The sequence below is a fragment of the Dermochelys coriacea genome, chromosome 9 (genome assembly GCF_009764565.3).
Source record: "Dermochelys coriacea isolate rDerCor1 chromosome 9, rDerCor1.pri.v4, whole genome shotgun sequence".
NCBI lineage: Eukaryota > Metazoa > Chordata > Testudines > Dermochelyidae > Dermochelys > Dermochelys coriacea.
In genome coordinates, this window is record NC_050076.1 from 6,028,515 (window position 1) to 6,050,562 (window position 22,048).

A 22,048-nucleotide genomic window follows, 5' to 3' on the forward strand; every position below is an offset into this window, starting at 1 on the left:
TGAAAATCCGTCTGCACATAAATCACTTTTCATGTTGCTTTAGTATCGTTCACTAGTCAGAAGATAAACTTTAATCTAAACCAGTATTACAGGATTAGCATGTTTGTCCCTGACAGATTCCCATTCAGTCTCAAATGAGGTCACTTTCAGTGAGATGCCAGCAGGAGCTTAGACTGGCAGTAAAACTGCCATTTCTAATTCCTGCTGTAGACGAAACATAGCCTTTAGATAGGATTGATAAAATTTCAACTGTAGTGAGTACTTGACCAGGCCCCTGGATTATTTAAATTCCCTGCTTTTCCATTACCAGCTATGGCCTGAATGATGAGCTTGCTCAGATATTATCTGAGGAGACGCATGCATTGGCTTTTATTGCAAAGTAGCGTATCTGTCCTTCCTGAAAGATCAAGGTGAGCTCTTGGGCAGACGTCTCAAATTTATAGTGATGAAATGAGTCATTTATTTTTGACTTGTGACTGGGATAGACCTTAAAGGAAAAAAATGTTTTAAAGGGTTGCCACTTATCCCTAGTTCACAAAGAAACACACCTTATTTACATTCAGAATTCCCACCAATAGAAGCAGTCTGGGAGGATGTGATGACACTAGTTGAGTAACCTAATCCAATGCCTTTGCCTCACCTAAACTGCCTTCCCCCATATTTTTTTTTTAAAGCTTGGAGACCAAATATCATTAGATCAGTGGAAGAAGTTACTTGCAGATACCTATGGGTGCTAAACAAGTATGGGTTGAAACTTACCCTCCGGTGTTTTTTTGAAAGACTAGAATGACTGTGAACATTGGATTTAAACATGGATAAAGCAAAGGTTTAAGATTTGCATCAACCTAACCTAATGCCTGTTGCTTTTCTGTGTTAAAACCTGGGCAAAAATCTTTGCCTGTGAATAAAGGGTTATGTAATCACTTCTCCAGGACAGAGTTGCATTAAATTTGTAATTCCAAAAATAACTGCAGCCATATAAGGACCGTGGGTTTTGTAGTGTTTGGGAGTTAACGTGCCAGAGGCAAAGAATCTTGCAGCAAAATCCCTACTCCTGTTCCAGGGCCTGAGAGAGCCTCCTAGTGCAAAACCTAGGGTCTCAGAGGTTGCATGTTCATATCTATGAAGTGTAGAAGCCCTGCAGGTACATATTGAAATAAAAACACTAGGACACAATCTCAGTTATTGTAAACCAGCAGAGCTCTGCTTGTTTCAGGGGAGCTGTACCTATTTATACTTGAGAATCTGGCCCACAACTCAGAAATACTTTCTGGGGCCTAAATCTATACAAAACCTCATTGTTAAATCAAACTACTGTACGCTCAGGACATGTCTACACTATGGACGTTACAGCTGCACCTATGCTACTATTGCACCCTAGCGAAAAGGCTTTCTAGATTGATGGAACAACTCTTTCCAGTGCTGTAGGTAACCCCTTCTGCAAAGGGCAGCAGCTAGGTTGCTGGAGTAATTCTTTTCACATCTCAGCAATGGAGCTAGGTTAATCTTAATGTGAAGCGTGGACCAGCCCTTAATCAAAATGGGTGAGTGAGTACGTCTGAGTGTTTTTATGACTATGCAGTTTTAGAACTGCCCAGACAGCACCGCTCCTGGCTTAAGGCATAAGCACTACGGGTTTTATGTCTAGACCCCCAACCCTGGGGGTCAGGAGTGCCTGTTGGCGCCTCATTTTCTGTTTGAAAGAAAAGCTTGAAACCTCTCTGCTTTGGTTACTTTTGCTTTTGATTACTGTGCTCTATGCAGCCACTGAGGCCTCATAGCTGTGAGAGTACCATACCAGCTCCTTAAGTGCAGGAGGGACTTCAGTATCTAAATCACATCGGACAAAATTTTGGTCCACCGGGAGGAGACAGAAGAGGGCAGGGGCCCAAGGCTGCTCGGCCCCCCAGCTTCCATGGCCGAGGGGGGCAGACAGAGGTTCCGTGGGGTGTCTCGGCCGCTCGCTGGGGTGGGGGAGCAGAGCCCTAGGAGCCGCGCTGGGCCTGGCGAGCGTGGGAGCGCCCTGCCCGCCAGAGCAGAGGCTTGATGCAGCCGCGCATGCCCGCTTCGTGCTGCGGACTCCGCCCTCGCCCTCCGAGCATGCGCTCTCCTTTCCACTTCCCGGGCCCCGCGCCGGCGCACTGGCCAGAGGAGCCGGAGCTCTGTGGCTGTAGCGGCGGCGGCGGCAGGGGGGGAAATGGCGGCCGTGGTGCTGGTGTCGGTGGAGAGCGGCTTGGGGGTGATGCCGGGCGGGAGCCCGGCTGCGTGTGGGGCTCCCGCGGGTCCCTCTGCGCCGGGTTCGTGGAGCCGGGCCCTGGACCGGGCCCTGGAGGAGGCGGCGGTGAGCGGGTCGCTGAGCCTGAGCGGCAGGAAGCTGCGGGACTATCCGCGGGGCAGCGCCGCCAACCACGACCTGAGCGACACCACCCAGGCCGGTGAGCGCGGGGCCGGGGCGGGAGGGGGGCGCCGCTGGGTGAGGGACCCTAACTGCCATCTTCCGCGCGCCGCGCCACACCCCCCGCCCCGCCCCGCCCCGCCCCGCCCTGCCCTGCCCTGCCCCCAGCGCCGCCGGGTCAGTGCGGGGAGCCCGGGGCGCGGCCCGGCCCGCTCCGCTCCGCTCCGAAGTCACTTCGGAGTAGATGAGCTGCCTTGCTTACTCCAGCCCTAGAGCCGCTCCCCCCCGTCTGACTCTACGCTCTCGAGAGGCAGGATGGGGGCGAATTGGCTTGGAGGAGCCACGCGTATCTTGCCAGCCCGAGGAGTTGTCAGGCTCACCAGGGGTGTTTGGCTTGCTTTTATTTGTCAAAGCGTTGATGTCCTTTTTAATTGGCTACGCTTAATTTTTTTTTTTTTTTTTTATTAAAGCTAATGTTAAAATTATGTAACATACCGATTAAGGAAATAGTGTCTGAACTAAAGTAAAAAGAAAAGGAGGACTTGTGGCACCTTAGAGACTAACACATTTATTAGAGCATAAGCTTTCGTGAGCTACAGCTCACTTCATCGGATGCATTTGGTGGAAAAAACAGAGGGCAAATGCATCCGATGAAGTGAGCTGTAGCTCACGAAAGCTTATGCTCTAATAAATTTGTTAGTCTCTAAGGTGCCACAAGTCCTCCTTTTCTTTTTGCGAATACAGACTAACACGGCTGCTACTCTGAAACCTGAACTAAAGTAGCAACAGGTCCTCCGAATCCCACTGCTGAGTATTGTGGTTTTATAATCTCACGTTGCTTTAACAAAAAAAAACCAAAAAAACAAACTTTCTTCTCTGGCTGTGGGAAAGATTCACACTGACAACTGAAACTGACAACACTGTCAAATGTGTTAAGTGAAGCACCTGTAAAAATACTTTTTGCTCTGTTCTCTTTCAGTTACAATAATCTTAGATGTTACGTGTAGCCAGAGGCAAAACCTTTTCAGAGAGAAATGTTTGCCTTTTACATGTCTTTTTTTGGATAAAATAATGAAAATATTGGATGGGAAAGGGATATCAAGCAATATTATGCAAGGAATGCTTATTAAGTTATTGCCTGGAATGTAGAACTTGTGTTTTATTAAAGCATTGTACAGAGGGAATTTTTCCTACATTTATTTTACTGTCTGGTTGTATAAACAATGTCTCGGCTAATCTTGGAAGGCTTCAGCCATGCTATTAGCCTTCAACTTCAGTTTCTTTTATGTATTCGTTTGTGTTCGTTGTTGATATTTGAGCTAATCTCGTCCTCATTTCTCTGTAAAATTAGTTTGTGGTGCCTTGGTTCCAAGGACATTAGCTAAAAATAAACTGTACTGTGTTTTATTTTAAATAACTTCCAAATCTGTCAAGTACATTCACAAGTGTATTGGCTGTGTTGACAGGGTGTTAGTTTATTTAAATCTTTCCAAGTGGTTCTTTACATGGTTTAACTTTATATACCATAACTCTGTATACCATATCGTATTTGGGAAAAAATAATTAAGGATAATTATAGATAGTAATAAAAAAGCCGTACTGTTCAGGAAAAATCTGGCTTTTGTTTAATTAATATACCTCAATGAACAGATAAAATGTTCCTTATTATGGTATGAATAAAACAAGCTTGTACAGAAGAATATGTAAATATAATCAGAGAATGAATGCTCAGTTGTCTAGTATGTATGTATAAATGAGACTAATGAATAAGGTTGAAAAATCTGTGAAGGGGTTGTCCTTTTTATTGTTTAAAATGCTGTTCATTTATTGTACTTTTAAAAACAATTATGGGAATTCTTGTTTCCACAGGTGTTCCCATCTATTGTGATTGATATTTGCATTGTAATTGTTCAAGAACCGTAAATGCTAATAAATAGCAATGCACACCATACACTTTATGCATCGTCATAACAGTGAGCAATGAAACTTTCTAAATAGTGAATGGAAAGCTGTGTATTTTCCTTTTTCCTGAGTGAAAAACTGTGCTTAAATCTATTTTGGGAAGGCCACTACAGGTATCTTCTTCCATTTTTGGTAGAACATATTATATGATTCTTTGTTTTGGATGAGGCTTGAATATGGGAGAAAAATATCATACACCTGTTCCTAACATCTGAATATCAATTGTGCATGCAGTATAAATTTATTTCAATTTCTCTCTTTTCTGTCTCACATCAATTTTTTTTGGGTGGAAAATCGTACTTAATTCTATTTATAGTCATATGGAGTCTACTTATATATAGTACTCATGGTTTGCTGGGAGCGCCACGCACCTAAAAAAGACAGTCTTGTAACTTAAAGATGTACAGCTAAGGCCCCCAATCCTGAAAAAACTTACACACGTACTTAACTTTAAGTGCTGTTAGTAGTTCCATCAAAATCAATAAGACTAGACTACTCGCGTTGTATAAAGATAAGTACATGTGTATGGGCTTGTCTACACGAAAGTTTGAGTTTCACTGTACTGAAAGAGATAAAAGCAGTAAACCTGCCTAGTGTGGATGCAATTATACTGGTATTACCATATATGAAGAGGAATAATCTATACCAGTATAAAGTACTTGTATCAATATGACTGCATCCACGCTAGGGGGTCGTATTAGTATAACTATATTGGTTTAAAAAAAACGGACCTCTAACTGACATAGTTATACCATACAAAAACTGTGTATAGACCAGACCTAAATCTTCATGGGTTCAGTGGCCTTGATTGCGAGATCTGATATGACAAGTGAATCTAAAAAAGAAGTCGGGTCAATAGGGGGAGTCTTAGGATATAGAGATTACAGCTGTAAATCTTGAAATTGGTATTTTTATACTGTAAATGGGAAGAAGTCCTAAAACAATGTATTTTACTACTGCTATACTTTGCGAAAAGCAAAGCTCTATGAAACCTTGACTCCCTAATTCACTTTTTAAAACCCTGTTGTTTCTCAAGCAATGTTAATCAGAACAGTAGATGCAATTCATATAAAACTATGAATTTATTATATTTCCCAGTTCTGTACATGGGTTGGGTGAATATCATAGTGGTTTTATGTTGGTGTGAATCATGACTGCATTTACTACACTAAGTCTTGAGCTAAAAAACACCTTGGAAACAGAAGTTAATAAATTTCATTACTGTACCTGCTTTCAAGCAGTTCCAAGATCAGCTATACTCAGGCAGTTAACATTTTATTTCCTAACATCCAATAGTAAACCACAAATAAATAATGGGTGTGATGGCACAATACTACTATGGTTAATTTTTTCTCTCACTGTTTTATGTATTAAACCAATACTTAAGGTAAAGATATTTTGAGACTGCTACCCTACCATATTGTTTGTTTGTTTGTTTTTGTAACATTTAATAACTTTTCCAAAAGAGATGTTGTGCTACCACAGAATAAATATGGGTCCCTTACCGGAAGTTTGATAGGTTTTTGGGGAGTAAATTAAAAGCAGATGTTCCGATTTACTTATAAAGAATAAAGATTGAAAATTTTTACATTCTGAGATTCTTAATATACTGTAAAAAGAAAAGGAGTACTTGTTTCACCTTAGAGACTAACAAATTTATTTGAGCATAAGCTTTTCTGAGCTACAGCTCATTTCATCGGATGAAGTGAGCTGTAGCTCATGAAAGCTTATGCTCAAATAAATTTGTTAGTCTCTAAGGTGCCACAAGTACTCCTTTTCTTTTTGCGAATACAGACTAACACGGCTGCTACTCTGAAACCTCTTAATATACTGTGTAAACACAATAACATATTGTCTTTCAGAGATTGTTCAAGAAGTTTTGTCTTACCTTAGAAGTAATTGCAGGTCATGTCCAAACTACCTGTGTAATGACACAAGTAATAAGAAATATCATTGAGTGTATTATGTTACTAATTTGTAAAGCACCATAATTTTGCATGCCGTTTTCACAACATAATTTAGCAAGGTCCCTGCCTCAAGGGGCTGAAAATGTAAAGCCCTGAGCATGTGCCTAAATCTCAGCCGAACTGAAACCTAAATTAGATAGATTCAGTACAGATGATTAAAGGGTGAAGTGCAAAAATGGTAGCAGGTAAGGTTGCAGTCAGTTTAGTGGTGGAAAGTTGAGAAAAGTGGATTTTAAGAAAAGATTTGGAGAAAGAAGGTATCTGATTCTTCTAAGCCAAGCATTTTGTATGGTTTCAAAGTGAACGTGAAACAGTACCATACCGGGTCCTTAATTGCATGAGGGACTTCAGTATCTAAATCACATAGGACAAAATTTTGGTGAGACTCAAAACAATAACAATGAAAACTGTCTATGTAGATTGATATGGTTTTAAGCAAAGTTAATGCTTCCATTATTTACTTTTTTTAATTTAATTTATAAAATGTATCTGTTACCTTAAGACTCTAAATTTTTTTATTAACTGGAAACCATGAATTGAATTCCTGAAACTAATTTAAAAAAAATCAAGCTTCTGATAGCACAGTGTAAACAGCATTTGCAGATTATATTTTACTTGAAAAATAACTAGAGGTTTGCTGTTTTCTTCTGATGTTGAGAAGAGCAGCAAAACCAATCATGCACAGACGCATCCTTATACTCTACCATTCTTCTCCGTGCACAACGCAACCCTGATGCTGCTGCTGTTGCTACTAGTATCTCCTGCAGGTACACAAGCTCCCCTTGAGAACAGTGTGGTAGTTGTCATACTAGTGTATGAGGCAGGAAGTGAAACTGGTCATCAATAAAACCATATAGCTGACAACACACAGTGTAAACAAATTGAAAAATAATCCTTTTTTCTAACTTCTTTCAGATACAGCAGTCTTGAATATTACTTGTAACTAGTAGGTACAAAATTTTCAAGTTGACAGTGCACCTTTAATCAAACACAAATTAATCTATCATTGTGCTGTGAACAACTGGCTGGAGCAACTTTATTCCTTAAAACAACAAATTGCCACAGTCACACTTAAAAACAAATGTGCAGGTAACATTCCCAGCCCACTCCCTGAACAAACAGAAGAACAAAACACCTGTCAGATCTAACTTACCTCTGGAGAAACACTAAATAAACGGGTAGAAATTTCATCATGTTCTGAAAGCTAAAATATTTCTGTTTTGGACCAGTGAGAGAACCACATTCTGAGTCTAAAGGTCATTTGCACCAGAGATTCAAATCTAGTACTCGCAAAAAGAAAAGGAGTATTTGTGGCACCTTGGAGACTAACAAATTTATTTGAGCATAAGCTTTCGTGAATAAATTTTAGTCTCTAAGGTGCCACAAGTACTCCTTTTCTTTTTGCGAATACAGACTAACATGGCTGCTATTCTGAAATCTAGTACTGTTACTGAGAGCCTGTTAGCCAGTCCCAGCTGGTGTGGCAGTAGGGGATGGTGGTCTTTCAGGTATCTATGACCTACATAAGTCTTTAAAGATCAAAATCAACACTTTGATTTGTACCCAGAACGGAGGAGCAAACTATTGAAGTGTTTGAAGCAAAAGTGTGTTGCTCTTGTTTGTTCTTTTATTTTAATCAGGATGAGAGTTATTTTATGTTGGGCAATGTACAACTGACGATCACATAGTAAAAGAAAAAGTCCGCACCAAAAAGCTTAAAATCTAATTAAAGATGAAATTCATCACCCTGGTTGTCACAGTTTGCCTAGATTTTCAAGAGGGGATAGAATGCGTTCTCAAACTTGTGATCAAAAAAGAAAAGGAGTACTTGTGGCACCTTAGAGACTAACAAATTTATTTGAGCATAAGCTTTTGTGAGCTACAGCTCACTTCATTGATGAAGTATGCTCAAGTAAATTTGTTAATCTCTAAGGTGCCACAAGTATTCCTTTTCTTTTTTGCGACTACAGACTAACACAGCTGCTACTCTGAAACTTGGGATTGTGACCCCTCAGAGGGTCACAAGGTCATTACATGGGGGTTGGTGTCATGAACTGTCAGCCTCCCTCCACAAACTCTTTTACCTCCAGCATTTATAATAGTATTATATATAAAAAGAAATGCTTTAATTTATAAAGGGGGTTGCACTCCGAGGCTTGCTGTGTAAAAGGGGTCACCAATATAAAATTTGAGAACCACTGGGATAGAACATATTGCAATAAACCAATCTGGTGTTCACAGACATGGATGGTATTGGTAAGGTTCATATCCATGAAAGAAGATGTGATGGCAATTGGCATGCCAAGTACAGATGAAAAAAGGAACTGCAGCCAATCCAAGCCTTCTGGAATTCAATTAGGAGTACAGAAATCCTCAAAAATTACAAACCTTATTGATGTGAAAAGGACAGATTATTACCTTATTAATGGTGCAAGCACCATCTCTGTTTCTCCAGATCTTCCTCCCAACCAGCCAGCATCATCTCCATTTTATATGATGAACGTATATATATAATGTATTTTCCAACTATCCTGTTCTCAGACTGGCAGTAGGGAAGCAAGGACAACAAACCATCTGTGTCACATGAAAAGGAGACTTGCATGTTGTCACTGATGGCATCACAATCCATAGTACCTAGATAGGGCCCTACCAAATTCATGGCCATGAAAAACACATCACAGACCATGAAATCTGGTCTTCCGCTGTGAAATTTGGTCTTTTGTGTGCTTTTACCCTCTGCTATACAGATTTCGCCAGGGAGACCAGAATTTCTCAAATTGGGGGTCCTGACCCAAAAGGGAGTTGCAGAGGGGATGCAAGGTTATTTGAGGGGGGTTATGGTATTGCCACCCTTACTTCTGTGCTGCCTTAAGAGCTGGGCAGCTGGAGAGTGGCAGCTGCTGACTGAGGGCCCTATTTTGCAGGCAGCAGCATAGAAATAAGGGTGGCAGTACCATACCATACCATGCCATCCTTACTTCTGCGCTGCTGCTGACGGCGGCTCTGCCTTCAATGCTGGGCTCTCGGCCAGAAGCCCTTGTTTTCCAGCTGCCCAGCTCTTGAGGCAGCGCCACCACCAGCAACAGTGCAGAAATAAGGGTAGCAGTACCACAACCCCCCACAACTCCTTTTTGGGTCAGGATCCCTACTATTGCAACACTAAGACATTTCAGATTTAAATAACTGAAATCATGATATTTACTATTTTTAAAATGCTGTGACTGTGAAATTGACTAAAATGGACCCTGAATTTGGTAGGGCCCTAAACATGGGTCTCTTTCCCAGTAGCCTCAATACATCAAAGAAAAGAGAACTCTACTGTACCTGGTAAGAGCCACAATTACCCATGTCACTCATTGGAATAACTTTAAGAGGAAAGAACGGAAAATTCCACTGAATGCATCTGATGAAGTGAGCTGTAGCTCACAAAAGCTTATGCTCTAATAAATTTGTTAGTCTCTAAGGTGCCACAAGTACTCCTTTTCTTTTTGCGAATACAGACTAACACGGCTGCTACTCTGAAACCTGGAAATATGTAAGTGATTCTAACATCTACTAGGGTTTGAAATAGTCAACAAAAACAGTATCATTGCCATAAGGAAATCAATTAATGCAGTCAATATGTTCCAAGTACCATACTACTCCAGAAACAAGATTGATAGTGTCACTCTGACTCTATCTTTGCAATAACTTTGCCTGTAATATATGTGTCACAGTTTCAGGGTAACTGCACCTTTGACTCACCTCCGTGGTCCATTCCAGGAATGCCTTTTAGGTCTGGGGCATCTAACTTCCATCTCTAGACAGGGATCTGACCCCTACTCCATTCTGGTTTTGGGCTGCAGTCCATGTTTACTGTGATTTCCCCAGAAAGCCTGTCTGCCTAGCAGCCAGCACCTGTGCTTTGCTTTCTCTCCATGGGCTAGGGTAGCAGCTACAAGTTGTCACGCAGCTTTTTCTCAGCAGGCTACATTGATTCTTAGGATAAAAGACCAAAGTTCCTATTTCTTTTCTGAATCAAAAGGAATTACTCCAAGCCTTTATATCCCAAGTTTGTTCTTTGTCCCTATCCTCTGGGACTACCCTAAACCAATATATGCAAACCACCCCAGGGACTGTTATCTGGAGCTGTTTACACTTCTCAGGCACTTTAGTAATCCTCCATTCCCTCCACTGTTTTTCATGTCTGGAGGAGCTGTGGTAACACGCCATGGAGTTGCATACAATCCCTGGCCCACAGTATGGTCCCCAAAAATATTGCATGTGATTGCAATCGCTGTCCCATTGTGTTTTTTGCAATTTTACTTGCAAACAGTTGACCAGATAGCCAGTAAAATCTGTCTATCGTCAGGGCCACCTTTTAAAACTGTATATCATTAACAAAGTCAGGAAAAATATTTTGGTAATATAAGAAACCGGACTAAAATGTTAGCAAAACACACTTCTATACATTACAAGGTTACATACACTGAGGCGGATTAATGTAATTGGCTTCGTTCTACAGCTGTTCTACAGGGTGTCTTCACAGTATTTTTATCAGTTGCTGACATTTTAGTTGAGATTATCTAATGAAATATAAAGTGTCTTGAGAAACTCAGTATGGCTCATGTAGTTAAGACATGTTGGCAAAAATATTTATTCTTAAAGCCACAAAACCAGTATCATAATCCTACTAAAATTAAATAATTGTTTAAAATAAAACTCCTTTGGGTTATTATATCGTGAATATTCATTTTGTAATACTATTCAGTTCAGATGAGCTCAGATTGGGAGGAAGTGTTGGATCGCTACTCAAACTGTGTTCACAATGCTAGGCTTATGAGGGTATAGCTCACCAAATCCGTTCCCTGACATTGCACAGGCTTGGGCATTGGTGCACCGTAGTCTCTCCTGTTCTCTGCTTTTGGCAAATGATAGTTTAGTTTCCTGATGGCTGTAATACTTGAGTCTAATTCAGGCAGGGTGGATTGACTTAAATCAAAGCAATCTGAATCAGTGATTCTAAATCACAATGTGGAAAACCTCAATTTAAATAATTTAAATCAATGTTTCTGTTTGTACTTCCTTTTATTTTCTGAACAAAGGTGGATTCTCATTGGTTGATGTGACCATTAAAACATGCTGATTTATTACTAAATCAAAGGTCTTCAATCTGTCGGATGCCTCTCCTCCCCCACCCCGGGGGGTGTGGAGTAAAGTTCTAGGGGTTGTGGCTGGGGCTGGGACCAGCCCCCACAGGGTGCGAAGAGGGAGTACTGCACAGATTCGCTTCTAGCCCCTGCGCTGGGGGATCTGCTCCCTGTCAACCTAGGGTCCCGGCTGCAGGCCTCAGCCCCGTGGCTGAGGGTCCACTCCCAGCTGTGGCCCCAGCCTCAGCCCCCTTATCCTGGTCCGCGTCCCCTCCTCCCGGAGCCACGGCCCCACTCCCAGCTCCATAAGTGGGGGCGCAAGGTAAAAAGTTTGGGGACCACTGTATTAAATAGATCCTTTACACTAGATTTGGTGTATCTTTTTGTTACCTTGGAGAGTTCGCATAACTATATACACTTATTTAAGCTATTATATAGCTTCATATTTTCAGACTTATTAATTGTATGGTTTTTAGTGTATTAGAAAATGGTGAATGATATAGTGCTTATTTACTAGATACTTAACTTTTTGCTAATGCTTTGTGTTAAATTGCATTAGGATGGTAACTGGAATTTAATTAAACTATCACACAAAATTAATTTTTATTGAGCTATTGTGTCATATTTATAAATCTTGAACTTAAATGTTAGTTCCCCCCCCCATTCTTTCTTTATATAGAAAAGCAGCCTTTACCTCATAGTTTTTGATAGAGGCTCAAGCATTCAGCATATTTATTTTGTTATTTATATGTTTTAAGCTGATATAGGTTTAGGCCTTAACATATTTTGTATTAAATTCAGATTTCATTTTAAATAAGTTGTATTTTTAAAAAGAAGAAATTCTTATTTCAATAACAAAATAAAAAAAACTGAACAAATTCTGTTTTCTTTTAAATTTTTTTCCAGTAACAAGCATTGTTTTTTATCTATCCTGAATCCAGGTTATTGGGCTCAACCTAGGGGTAACAGGGTGGGTTTTAGTGAACTCTGGTGTGCAGGAGGTCAGACTAGATGATTTGATGGTCCCTTCTGGCCTTACAGCATATGACTCTTTAAAATCCAAATATCTAGATGTTTCTGCTAAAATGAAATCGTTTACAATATTGACAATTTGAATTGTCTTCAATAGGCTCCCTAATTAGCAATCCATTTGATGGAAGTAGTTCAGACTCTTGGGACCAAACGCACCCTCCCATCCCCAGCAAAACCTGAACACTACTTTGTTCAGAGGTTCTAAGAGTGGTTGTGGTAGAGAAGAGATGAGGAAGAACCCTACTTCTTCACCCAAACCTAGTAGTTTAGCAAAGAATGGCTGCATAGCCTTTGGACAAGAATCTAGCTATTTGAATATGGTCACATTGGGATCTGATTTCCAGTTGCTATCAACAGGGTCTCTAATTGTGCAAAGCGCTTGCTCCCCAGTCATTGCTTTCTGTGATGCTTCCAATTTCTGGTTCCCTGGATAATGTCTGAACTCCAGACATGACTGCTGGCTGGATCCTTGGTCTTGGCTAACAGAAATAACCCAGGATAATGTTTCAGTAACTTAGGCTTAGTTCTCTTAATTTCTCCTTTTTTACACTAAGTGGTACGTGAAGAGAAAAGTGAAATGTGAGGTTTGAATGTACACTGGCACATTTATTTAATGAACCCTGATCATATTACTGTTTACTCGAGAGTTGAGCTTTGCATTACTGGTCTAAACTCTTTGAGGCAGAGGCGATCTTTTCTGTGTACAGCGACTAGTACACAGCTAGTACAATGGGATCCTGGTCTCTGCCTGAGCCTCCTAGGCGCTATTGCAATACAATAATAAATAATAATAGTTTCACTTCTGTATATTGTTAAACTGACCTTTTAAAAAAATCTGCTCTTCTAATAAACTCTTCTCCATTTCCCAGTTATATTTGATTCTAGGCTGTCCTTTAAGATTTCGTACCACTATATATCAGAGCTGGTTTTTCATGATCAAGTACTTGCTATCTACAGGCATGCTATAGATACATTACTGGAAGTAATGGGACAACCATGTTGGGGGGGGAAAAAAGTTGGGGGTAGTAAAACTAGTATGAGAATGCTTTAGTCCTGCAGCCATGTTGAGTGGGATATCAAGAGGATAGGAAAAAATTGTGTGGATGTTCTTATGGTGATCAGACATCCCAATAATATTGGGACTGTCTCGAAATTAGGGACTTTGTCTTATATAGGCACCTATTACCCCTCCCCACCCTGTCCTGATTTTTCATACTTGCTATCTGGTCACCCTAGATGTTCCCCTCATTCTATTTCCAACACCCTTTCCTCTTTGATTGAACTTATGCTTGAAGGCAGCAAATTTATGTTAGTTAAGCATTGAATATTTACATTATTTTGTAACCATTTATAGTTGATCTTTTGTAAGTTTCTTGATCAGCACATCGTTTTACAGTTTGTATGCTCTAGGTTTTGGGCCAATGAGACTTTACATGGAAAAGCTTTTCTTTGAACTGAGTTGAATTCAGTGGCATTCTACTGATGACCGACTTGGCTCCCATGTGCTCCCATTTAGCAAAATAAATTATTTTAAGCACGTAATTTTAAACTGATGGGTTTAGCTCTCAACTGAAGCTGACATAATTGGTTTCTTCAATAAAAGAAAACGGCAGTAAAGAATTAGAGGTGTGGCAAACTTTACAAATTATATTGAATGTGCTAAAAATAACAGTAGGGGATGTGATAGTTAACAGGCTATAACTCTATTCAGGGGTTCTTCTCTCTTTAATAATTAATCATGCTGGAATTCCATGCTTTATATCATCAGCCAAACCACCTGAATTTGTAGCTGTGTATTTACTTGAAGGTTATGGGCTGTGCAGTATACTTTCTCCTTTATCCATTGGTGTTCGTTATCGACATTCATGCTATAAATGAGTCTTAGGGGTTTACAGTTTGGTTATGTGGGCTAAAAATTGAGTTAAAATATTTCTTTAGCTCTCTAAATTATAGGTGTTTATAAAAGCCATTTAGTGATATCATAGTGTTCTTTTTTATAAAATAGCTTTGCATAGTGTTGTCAAGTGGTTTTTTTTTAATATATCCTTGTGGAAGTGGGGAAAGAGCACCCTGCTTCCATTCTGAAACAACTTTTTTTCCCTTCATGCTATCATCTTCCCTTTTACCTTCAGAGGCTGTGGGTGTCTTTAAGGAGAGAGAATTATGATCCTTCACCAATCAGCAGTGTTACTGTTAAGTAATTTAAAGCATTTACTCCTCATCCCACATAGGATAAAAGCATTGACCATGTAATGTTCTCAAAACTTGCCTGCTCAGAAGAGAAATAGTTTAATGGGAAATGAGCTCCTCTTAGTTTTTGCAGAAAAGATATTGGGTTGTTGAGATTATAAAGTCAAACATTCAGACTTAAGGAAATGCCAGAATTAAGGTTGCCTATGCAACCTTTAATTCATATCCCTTGTGCATATGCATTATGATATGGTCTTTAATTACATGATCTCATACTGTTCTTTGCACAAGATTGCTGTCTTACTCAGTGTATGGGAAGACCGTCCTTAATTAACAAGCAGCTATTCAATATTTTGTCTTCACCTCATGTTCAATGTGTGGCTGTAGACTTTATTTACTGCATGCTATTCAAACCCTGCACCGAAAACAGAATTATTAGTTTCCTTGTCAGCTTTTCTGTGGCACTTATCACTATAGTGAGTGCTTCACAAGCATTAATTTATTCCACAGCTGTGAGATGCTGAGTGTATTATTCACATTTTATAGCTGGAGAGCTGAGATACAGAAAGATGTGTTACAGAAAGATACAGTCAAATGCGTTTACTGATTTTGAGTGCCCAATCTGAGATGCCTAGGACCTGATTTTTCAGAATATGTAGAATTAAATAGCACTTAATATGTCAAAGCCCAGCTCTGAGTGCTCGGCACTTCTGCAGATATGACCCTTGGATATCAAGTGAGGCACCCTGAAAATGGGCAGCACATAGTTGGTGAATACCTGTGAAAAGGCTGGTTTAAGTGACTTACCAAGCATCACACAGAAATTCTGTGGTAGAGGCAGAGGTAGAATCCAGTTTCTCAGGGCAACATTCAACTGCTTTGACCATGAGACCATTCTTTCTCTACCTGTAATCCCCAACTGTATTCACTGCACACCTTTCAACTTCTGCAACAAATGAGCCAGGTGTGTTACAGACAGCAGCCTACTTCACTACATAACCCTGATTCATCCCCAGAGCTGATTTGCATATTGAGCAATGAAGAGAAAATACGGTATTGAATAGCTGCTCATTAATTGAACACCATCCATCCTGTGCACAGAATGAGGCAAGGGTCCTGTGGGGGAAAATTGTATGTGACCATGTAATTAAGACTGTATCATAATGCCCATGCACAAAGGGGGGGCTGTATTAAGGTTGCACAGACCTTTCTGCCTGTCTTCTGCTCCATCCCCTGCATTCTGTCCTTGTTCCAGTCCTGCCTTTTCCCCACTCCTGCTTCCTTGTCACCGTCCCGTTCCCCATGCTTATCCAGTCCCAGTCCTTAGGCTTCTCATCCCAGTCCCAGTTTCCTTGCCCAGTCAGTCTTAGTCTCCCTGCAAAGTCCCAGTCTGCTGTCCTCCCAGTGTTGTGTCTCTCCCCCTCCTCCCATACAGAGCAGTTCTCCTCTGCTGGCTGTTCATCTGATTTGTCTGCTTCTGCCCCTCTGGCCTCCAGTTTTCTGTCCACCCCCCAATTTTATCAAGTCTATAACCCACATATGAATGCACTTATGCAGGTGTGTGGGGGTGGCGGGGGGGTTTCACCAAAATTACTTCCTGCTGAGTATTTTGGAAAACACATGGCTTCCCAACCCGTAAATGCAAAATATATTTATGCATATATAAAATAAATCGAGGCACAAGGGTTGCCAAATCAGTACTCCAGAGGGCTATAAGAAAGCATGTGGTGTTTTAGATTCATAGGAATTACTGGCAGATGTTTCATATCATCTCTTTGATTTTGGTGTCTGAACATAAAATGTTCTAGATAAACACAATTTAATTTACCTATAGTTCTGTAAAGACAAATATTACTGGTTCATTTGAGTTGTATTACAGTCAAGTTGGTTTTTCATGAAAACTAGAGGCTAATGACATCTGACACTTCTGATTTTTTTTTTAAAATACTGTAAAAGAACATGTTATAGCGGTTCTTTTCTCACCTCACACAATTCCAGAAATCCTGGACTTTGCCTTGTCTGTTTCAGTATATGGTAGGGAGGGAGGGAAATTAAGTAAATATAATATTTTTATCTTATCACGCTGTTATAATCTGTAAATGATTTTCCTATGTAGTAAAACCCTATTGTCTGGGCAAAGGTGATCTTTTTGTTTATATTCAAAAGTAATACTGTTGCTTTGAGAGTTGCCTCAGTAATCCTCATTTGTGGGAGTTGTGCACTTGACTTTAAAGTGGGAATCTGCAAAAGTAATAAACTCAAACCACTGTAGCTGATGAGTGCCTTTATTTTTTGGAGTGAGAACTCGTTAAAGCCATCAGAAATTATGCACAATAACACTGGTTTATCCCTCAGAAATGGATCCTTATGTTATTGGCAAGAAAATATTCAGATTTTTATTTTTGTAAATAGTTTGCTTTTCATTTAGTATGGTTGTTGTACCTGATCATGATGTCACGGCATCTCGTATATTCTTGTGGCTGTATAGTCTGATCTGCCAGGAGCAAGGTCATGAACAGAAGTCACACAGGAATGCGTGGACTTCCCTTGAAGACTCTGAATGATGCTTGGCCTTTTTTCAGTCAGTTTTTTGCATCTGTCTTTCTCAAATTGCCTACAACCTTTACTGATAGTTGCTCTTCATTCAGATCCATCTTTGGCTGTGTCTTCAAAGTTATCAATATTTGTGCTGCACAAGTTGTGAGTCTGCTTATTGCTGTATTTAAAGCATTTACGTTGACCACTTTTCGTGCACTTTCCAAGTTTCACTTCACCATAGAGGACATATTTCGGGAGCCTGTCATCACCTGTTCTGATAACATAGATTCATAGATACTAAGGTCAGAAGGGACCATTCTGATCATCTAGTCCGACCTGCACAGCGCAGGCCACAGAATCTCACCCACCCACTCCTATGAAAAACCTCACCCATGTCTGAGCTATTGAAGTCCTTAAATCATGGTTCAAAGACTTCAAGGAGCAGAGAAGCCTCCCTCAAGTCAACCATGCCCCATGCTACAGAGGAAGGCGAAAAACCTCCAGGGCCTCTCGACCTGTCCGTCTAAACTGAGCTTTGATAACGGTTGTCTCAGTGCTGTGTGTGTTGCTCTTTCAAATTCTCAATGGTCAACATATTAAAAGGTGAAACAAATTGCATGATTATAAAGAAATTTGTTAGATTTTTTTTTTTAAGCCAGATAATTAATTTTTGGGTGGTAATGGGCCAAGTGGAAACTTAACCCTGCTTAATCCATTATTATTATTTACCAGGACTATTGAATTTCTTCTAGTCGAGTCTTAGGTCTTTATATTTAGACTGCCAATTCATGTAATGTGTGGGTAACTGAGCACAATAATTTGAGTACCAGTTAGTTGCTTTCTATTGTAATTGTTGCAGGCTCAGCTATGGGATAAATATTTCTGCAGATGAAAGGCCCAAAACTGAATGTGTTGATCTGCCACACAATATCTGCTTCTTTCTTTTACTCTTCTGGCTGTCCCAGGGGCAGGTGAACTTGTGCTGAGCATAGTGAAAAATTTATTCTGGACCCCATCTATACTAAACAAGTGGGCTGGCAGATTGAGACATTTATATGTTGGACAGTATCCAAGCATAATATATTGTAGGGCTCTGTTCTGCTCCTGTACAAATCCTGTTCCATTTTTCAGTGACACTTGTGTATGAGAGAATCATCATGGTTATGATTAAAAATGGTGTGGGAAGAAGGAAGGTTTAGACTACCTTAATTATCTTAACTGATGCTTAAATTTGCTAGTTCTTCAATGAGAGTGGGAAAAATCTTTCAATATAGAATGAACAACTTATGCTTACCATGTTAATCTTGGTTTTCCTTAATATCACTACTAATTATAAAACCATTTTGTGCTGCAGGGGTTTGCCGCCTTAGAGTTTATTGCCTCCTGTTGGATTTTTCACTGACATCCTAATCCTGAGATTGGTATCAGTTATTTCTCTAATGGCAAATCGATGTTATGAGCACAGGATTATTCACTAAACAACCGAGGCGAAAGCAAGCAGCGCTGAGAAATACAAAGATGATGATATAACAATAGAGAGCGCAGAAATACTTTTTCAGTACATTTTTAATGAGAATATTTATTGTCAGTAAACGGTATGAAACATCTGTACCAGGGGTGGCCAACCTGTGGCTCCGGAGCCACATGCGGCTCTTCAGAAGTTAATGTGCGGCTCTTTGTATAGACACCGACTCTGGGGCTGGAGCTACAGGCACCAACTTTCCAATGTGCTAGGGGGTGCTCACTGCTCAACCCCTGGCTCTGCCACAGGCCCTGCCCCCACTTCACCCCTTCCCATCCCCTCCCCTGAGCCTGCCCCAAGCCTCCTGCACACCACGAAACAGCTGATCTGGAGGTGCGAGGAGGGAAGGGAAGGTGCTGATCCGTGGGGCTGCCAGTGGGTGGGAGGCGCTGGGACCGGGAGCTGATTGAGGGCTGTTGATGTATTATTCTGGCTCTTCTTTGGCAATGTACATTGGTTAATTCTGGCTCCTTCTCAGGCTCAGGTTGGCCACCACTGATCTATACCTTCCAACCCCTCCACGCACACAAAATGGCGTATATGGGTCTGCCTTCTGAAGTTTCTGTTCTCCTTGAGGATACTGTTTTTGATTAAACATGAGTTTGCTGAGCTCCATTTTCAGTAAAAGGTGCCGTCATGTCATTTATCATAGGACTGCATTAAACTACAAGCTTCATACAATGATGAAAGCCACATCTGTTTTACATCTGGTTTTGGTATGTTCTTGCAATTGTTGTGAAACATTTTTCCAAAGATTTTTGTGTTGAAGGTAGACTGTCTAAATTTATTTTTAACCCCACTCATACAGTATTATCAAACTACATCTATACATTATACAAAAATGGTTTGAAATAAGATGCAGAGAACTTTGGTTACAGTTTGTCAGTGTTTGAATGCTAAATAATTCTGTTTGAGTTCTGGCTGAAAATGTTAGGATCTTTCTATTCTCTCTTTAGATCAGGGTTAAGAAACACAATTCTGGTTTGGAATATCAGATTCTTGAATCTGTATTTTCATACAGATTTTCAAATCTGTAGAATTAGAGGTGGATTACATTGTCCATTGGTTTGATTCAGTATGGCAGTTGCTCTGTTCCTATAAAGTCAAAAGGCTTTTCCCCCTTTAACAGCTTCCTGTTTACATAATATATCACAATTGCTTTGATAACTAATTTATAATACTCAAAGATATGGTTTTGAGAGTCACATGATGTACAAAGAGTAGTACCAAAATTTTTATATCTATATTGGGTTTGGCTTTTTGTATTTGACAGAATTAAAAGTATAGCACTGGGGAAAAGGTTAGTACCAGAGGCCCGAAGTATAATAGATTGTTGAAGCACATCTGCATTTCAGTTGTTTTGAGAATTCTGTGGCTGATTGTGATATGATATAATATAATATATATTTTTTTAAATTTACTTGCCCTATACTTTTTTCATATTTTTAAAAATCTGGTTTACTCCATCTTGTTATAATTCTATTTTCATATGCCTTGCAAGTTGAAGCATGTATATGGTGACCATAATGAAAAGTCTGTTATGAATGCTGTAGTCTAGTTTTATCCTGGGTTTGCATCTTGTAGGTTCGTTTAAGGGTATAATTTTGTGGCTACAAACACCTCCACACAATGTGTGTTCTAAAAACTCAGTATTTCAGAAATTTAAAATAGTGTTGGGTGTAGTACATTGTAGGTAATCCTGCTTTAATGCTCTTCTCACTCTGTTCACATTTAGTGTTGTCTTTACTTGATGTGAGGTCATCTGTCAGTTCATTGATTTCATATAGGCCCAAATGCAATAACAGTAATGAAATAAATAATTAGAAATAGCTGTTCTTGCCAAAAGCTTTATTCCCTCTGAAGTTAAAATGCTTTGTATGCTTTTCTATAGTTTAAATTGCTTTTCTGTACTATTTTATACTGCTCAGAGGAAAGAAAAGAATTGTTTTTAGGGCTATTAATTAGTTATTATTTGTACAGGACTTTGAAGTTGTAAAGTGCAGTATAAGTGCTAAATTGTTTTGAATATCTTCTAGTGCAGGATTTGAGTATGAATAAAATACTATGGTTATGCACTAGTATGTAATTATCAGTGTTCCTTCCCCACTATGAACTCTGGGGTACAGATGTGGGGACCCACATGAAGGACCCCCTAAGCTTATTCTTACCAGCTTAGGTTAAAACTTCCCCAAGGACAGATTCCTTTCTTGCCTTGGGATCGCTGCCACCGCCAAGTGATTTAACAAACAATCAGGGAAGGGACCACTTGGAGTCCTATTCCCCCAGGCCTACACTCCCTTTCCTGGGGAAGGCTTGAGCATATATCCTCGCCAATTGGTTACAAAGGGACTACAGACCCAAACCCCTGGGTCTTAGAACAATGGAAAAATCAGTCAGGTTCTTAAAAAGAAGGATTTTATTTAAAGAGAAAAAGGTAAAAGAATTATCTCTGTAAACTGAGGCTGGTAGTTAACCTTACAGCTTGGCAGAAAGTTCAAAGAGCACAGAGGAACCCCCTCTAGCCTAAGTTTCAAAGTTACAACAAAACCGGGATAAACCTTCCTCTAGCAAAGGGAAAATTCACAAGTTGAGAAAACAAAGGTAAACTAATATGCCTTGCCTGACTCTTACTTGCAAGTTTGAAATATGAGAGACTTGTTCAGAAAGATTTGGAGAACATGGATTGATGTCTGGTCCCTCTTAGTCCCAAGAGTGAACGGCCCACAGAAAAAAAAACAAAACCCCAACACAAAGCCTCTTCTCCTTGCCCCCAGATTTGAAAGTATCTTTGGTCCCTATTGGTTCCTTTAATCAGGTGCCAACCAGGTTACTTGAGCTTCTTATTTCCTTACAGGTAAGGAGGAATTTTAGGCTACCCCTGTGGTTATGACAGTAACTTTTAAAACGTTATCTTTTCTTTTACAAATATAATTTAAAATGGGGCACCTTGGTTTACCTGTTAAATTTTAGCTAATACAATATAATTTATATGTATTTGCTCTGAAGTGCTACTCTAGAAAAGTGGATTAGCTACCATTTAAAAAAAATGAATAGAATATTTCTGCTAATATGACACACAACTTCCAATTAGCTTTAAAAAGATAAGGAGTACTTGTGGCACCTTAGAGACTAACAAATTTATTTGAGCATAAGCTTTTGTGAGCTACAGCTCACTTCATCGGATGCATTCAGTGGAAAATACAGTGGGGAGATTTATATACAGAGAGAACATGAAACAATGGGCTCGTTCACCTGCACATCTACCAATGTGATATATGCCCTCATGTGCCAGCAATGCCCCTCTGCCATGTAC

General features: G+C 40.0%; 1 protein-coding gene and 1 long non-coding RNA gene across 3 annotated transcripts in view; both read left to right on the forward strand.

Annotated features, from left to right (window-relative positions):
• Nucleotides 1–2,116: 2,116 nt before the first annotated feature.
• Nucleotides 2,117–22,048, forward strand: part of LRCH3 (leucine rich repeats and calponin homology domain containing 3) — a 113,011-nt gene continuing 93,079 nt past the window's right edge. Inside the window, exon 1 of one of the 2 annotated variants that reach the window (XM_043492757.1) lies at nucleotides 2,117–2,435. In XM_043492757.1, the coding sequence (XP_043348692.1) occupies nucleotides 2,198–2,435 (238 nt within the window). In that variant the 5' untranslated portion in view covers nucleotides 2,117–2,197. The remainder of the gene's footprint in view (nucleotides 2,436–22,048) is intronic. The other variant, XM_043492756.1, reaches the window with a different exon arrangement.
• Nucleotides 3,048–21,867, forward strand: LOC122455901. The gene is made up of 3 exons (XR_006274411.1): nucleotides 3,048–3,391; nucleotides 19,079–19,088; nucleotides 21,845–21,867. It is a non-coding gene; the product is annotated as an uncharacterized LOC122455901 (long non-coding RNA).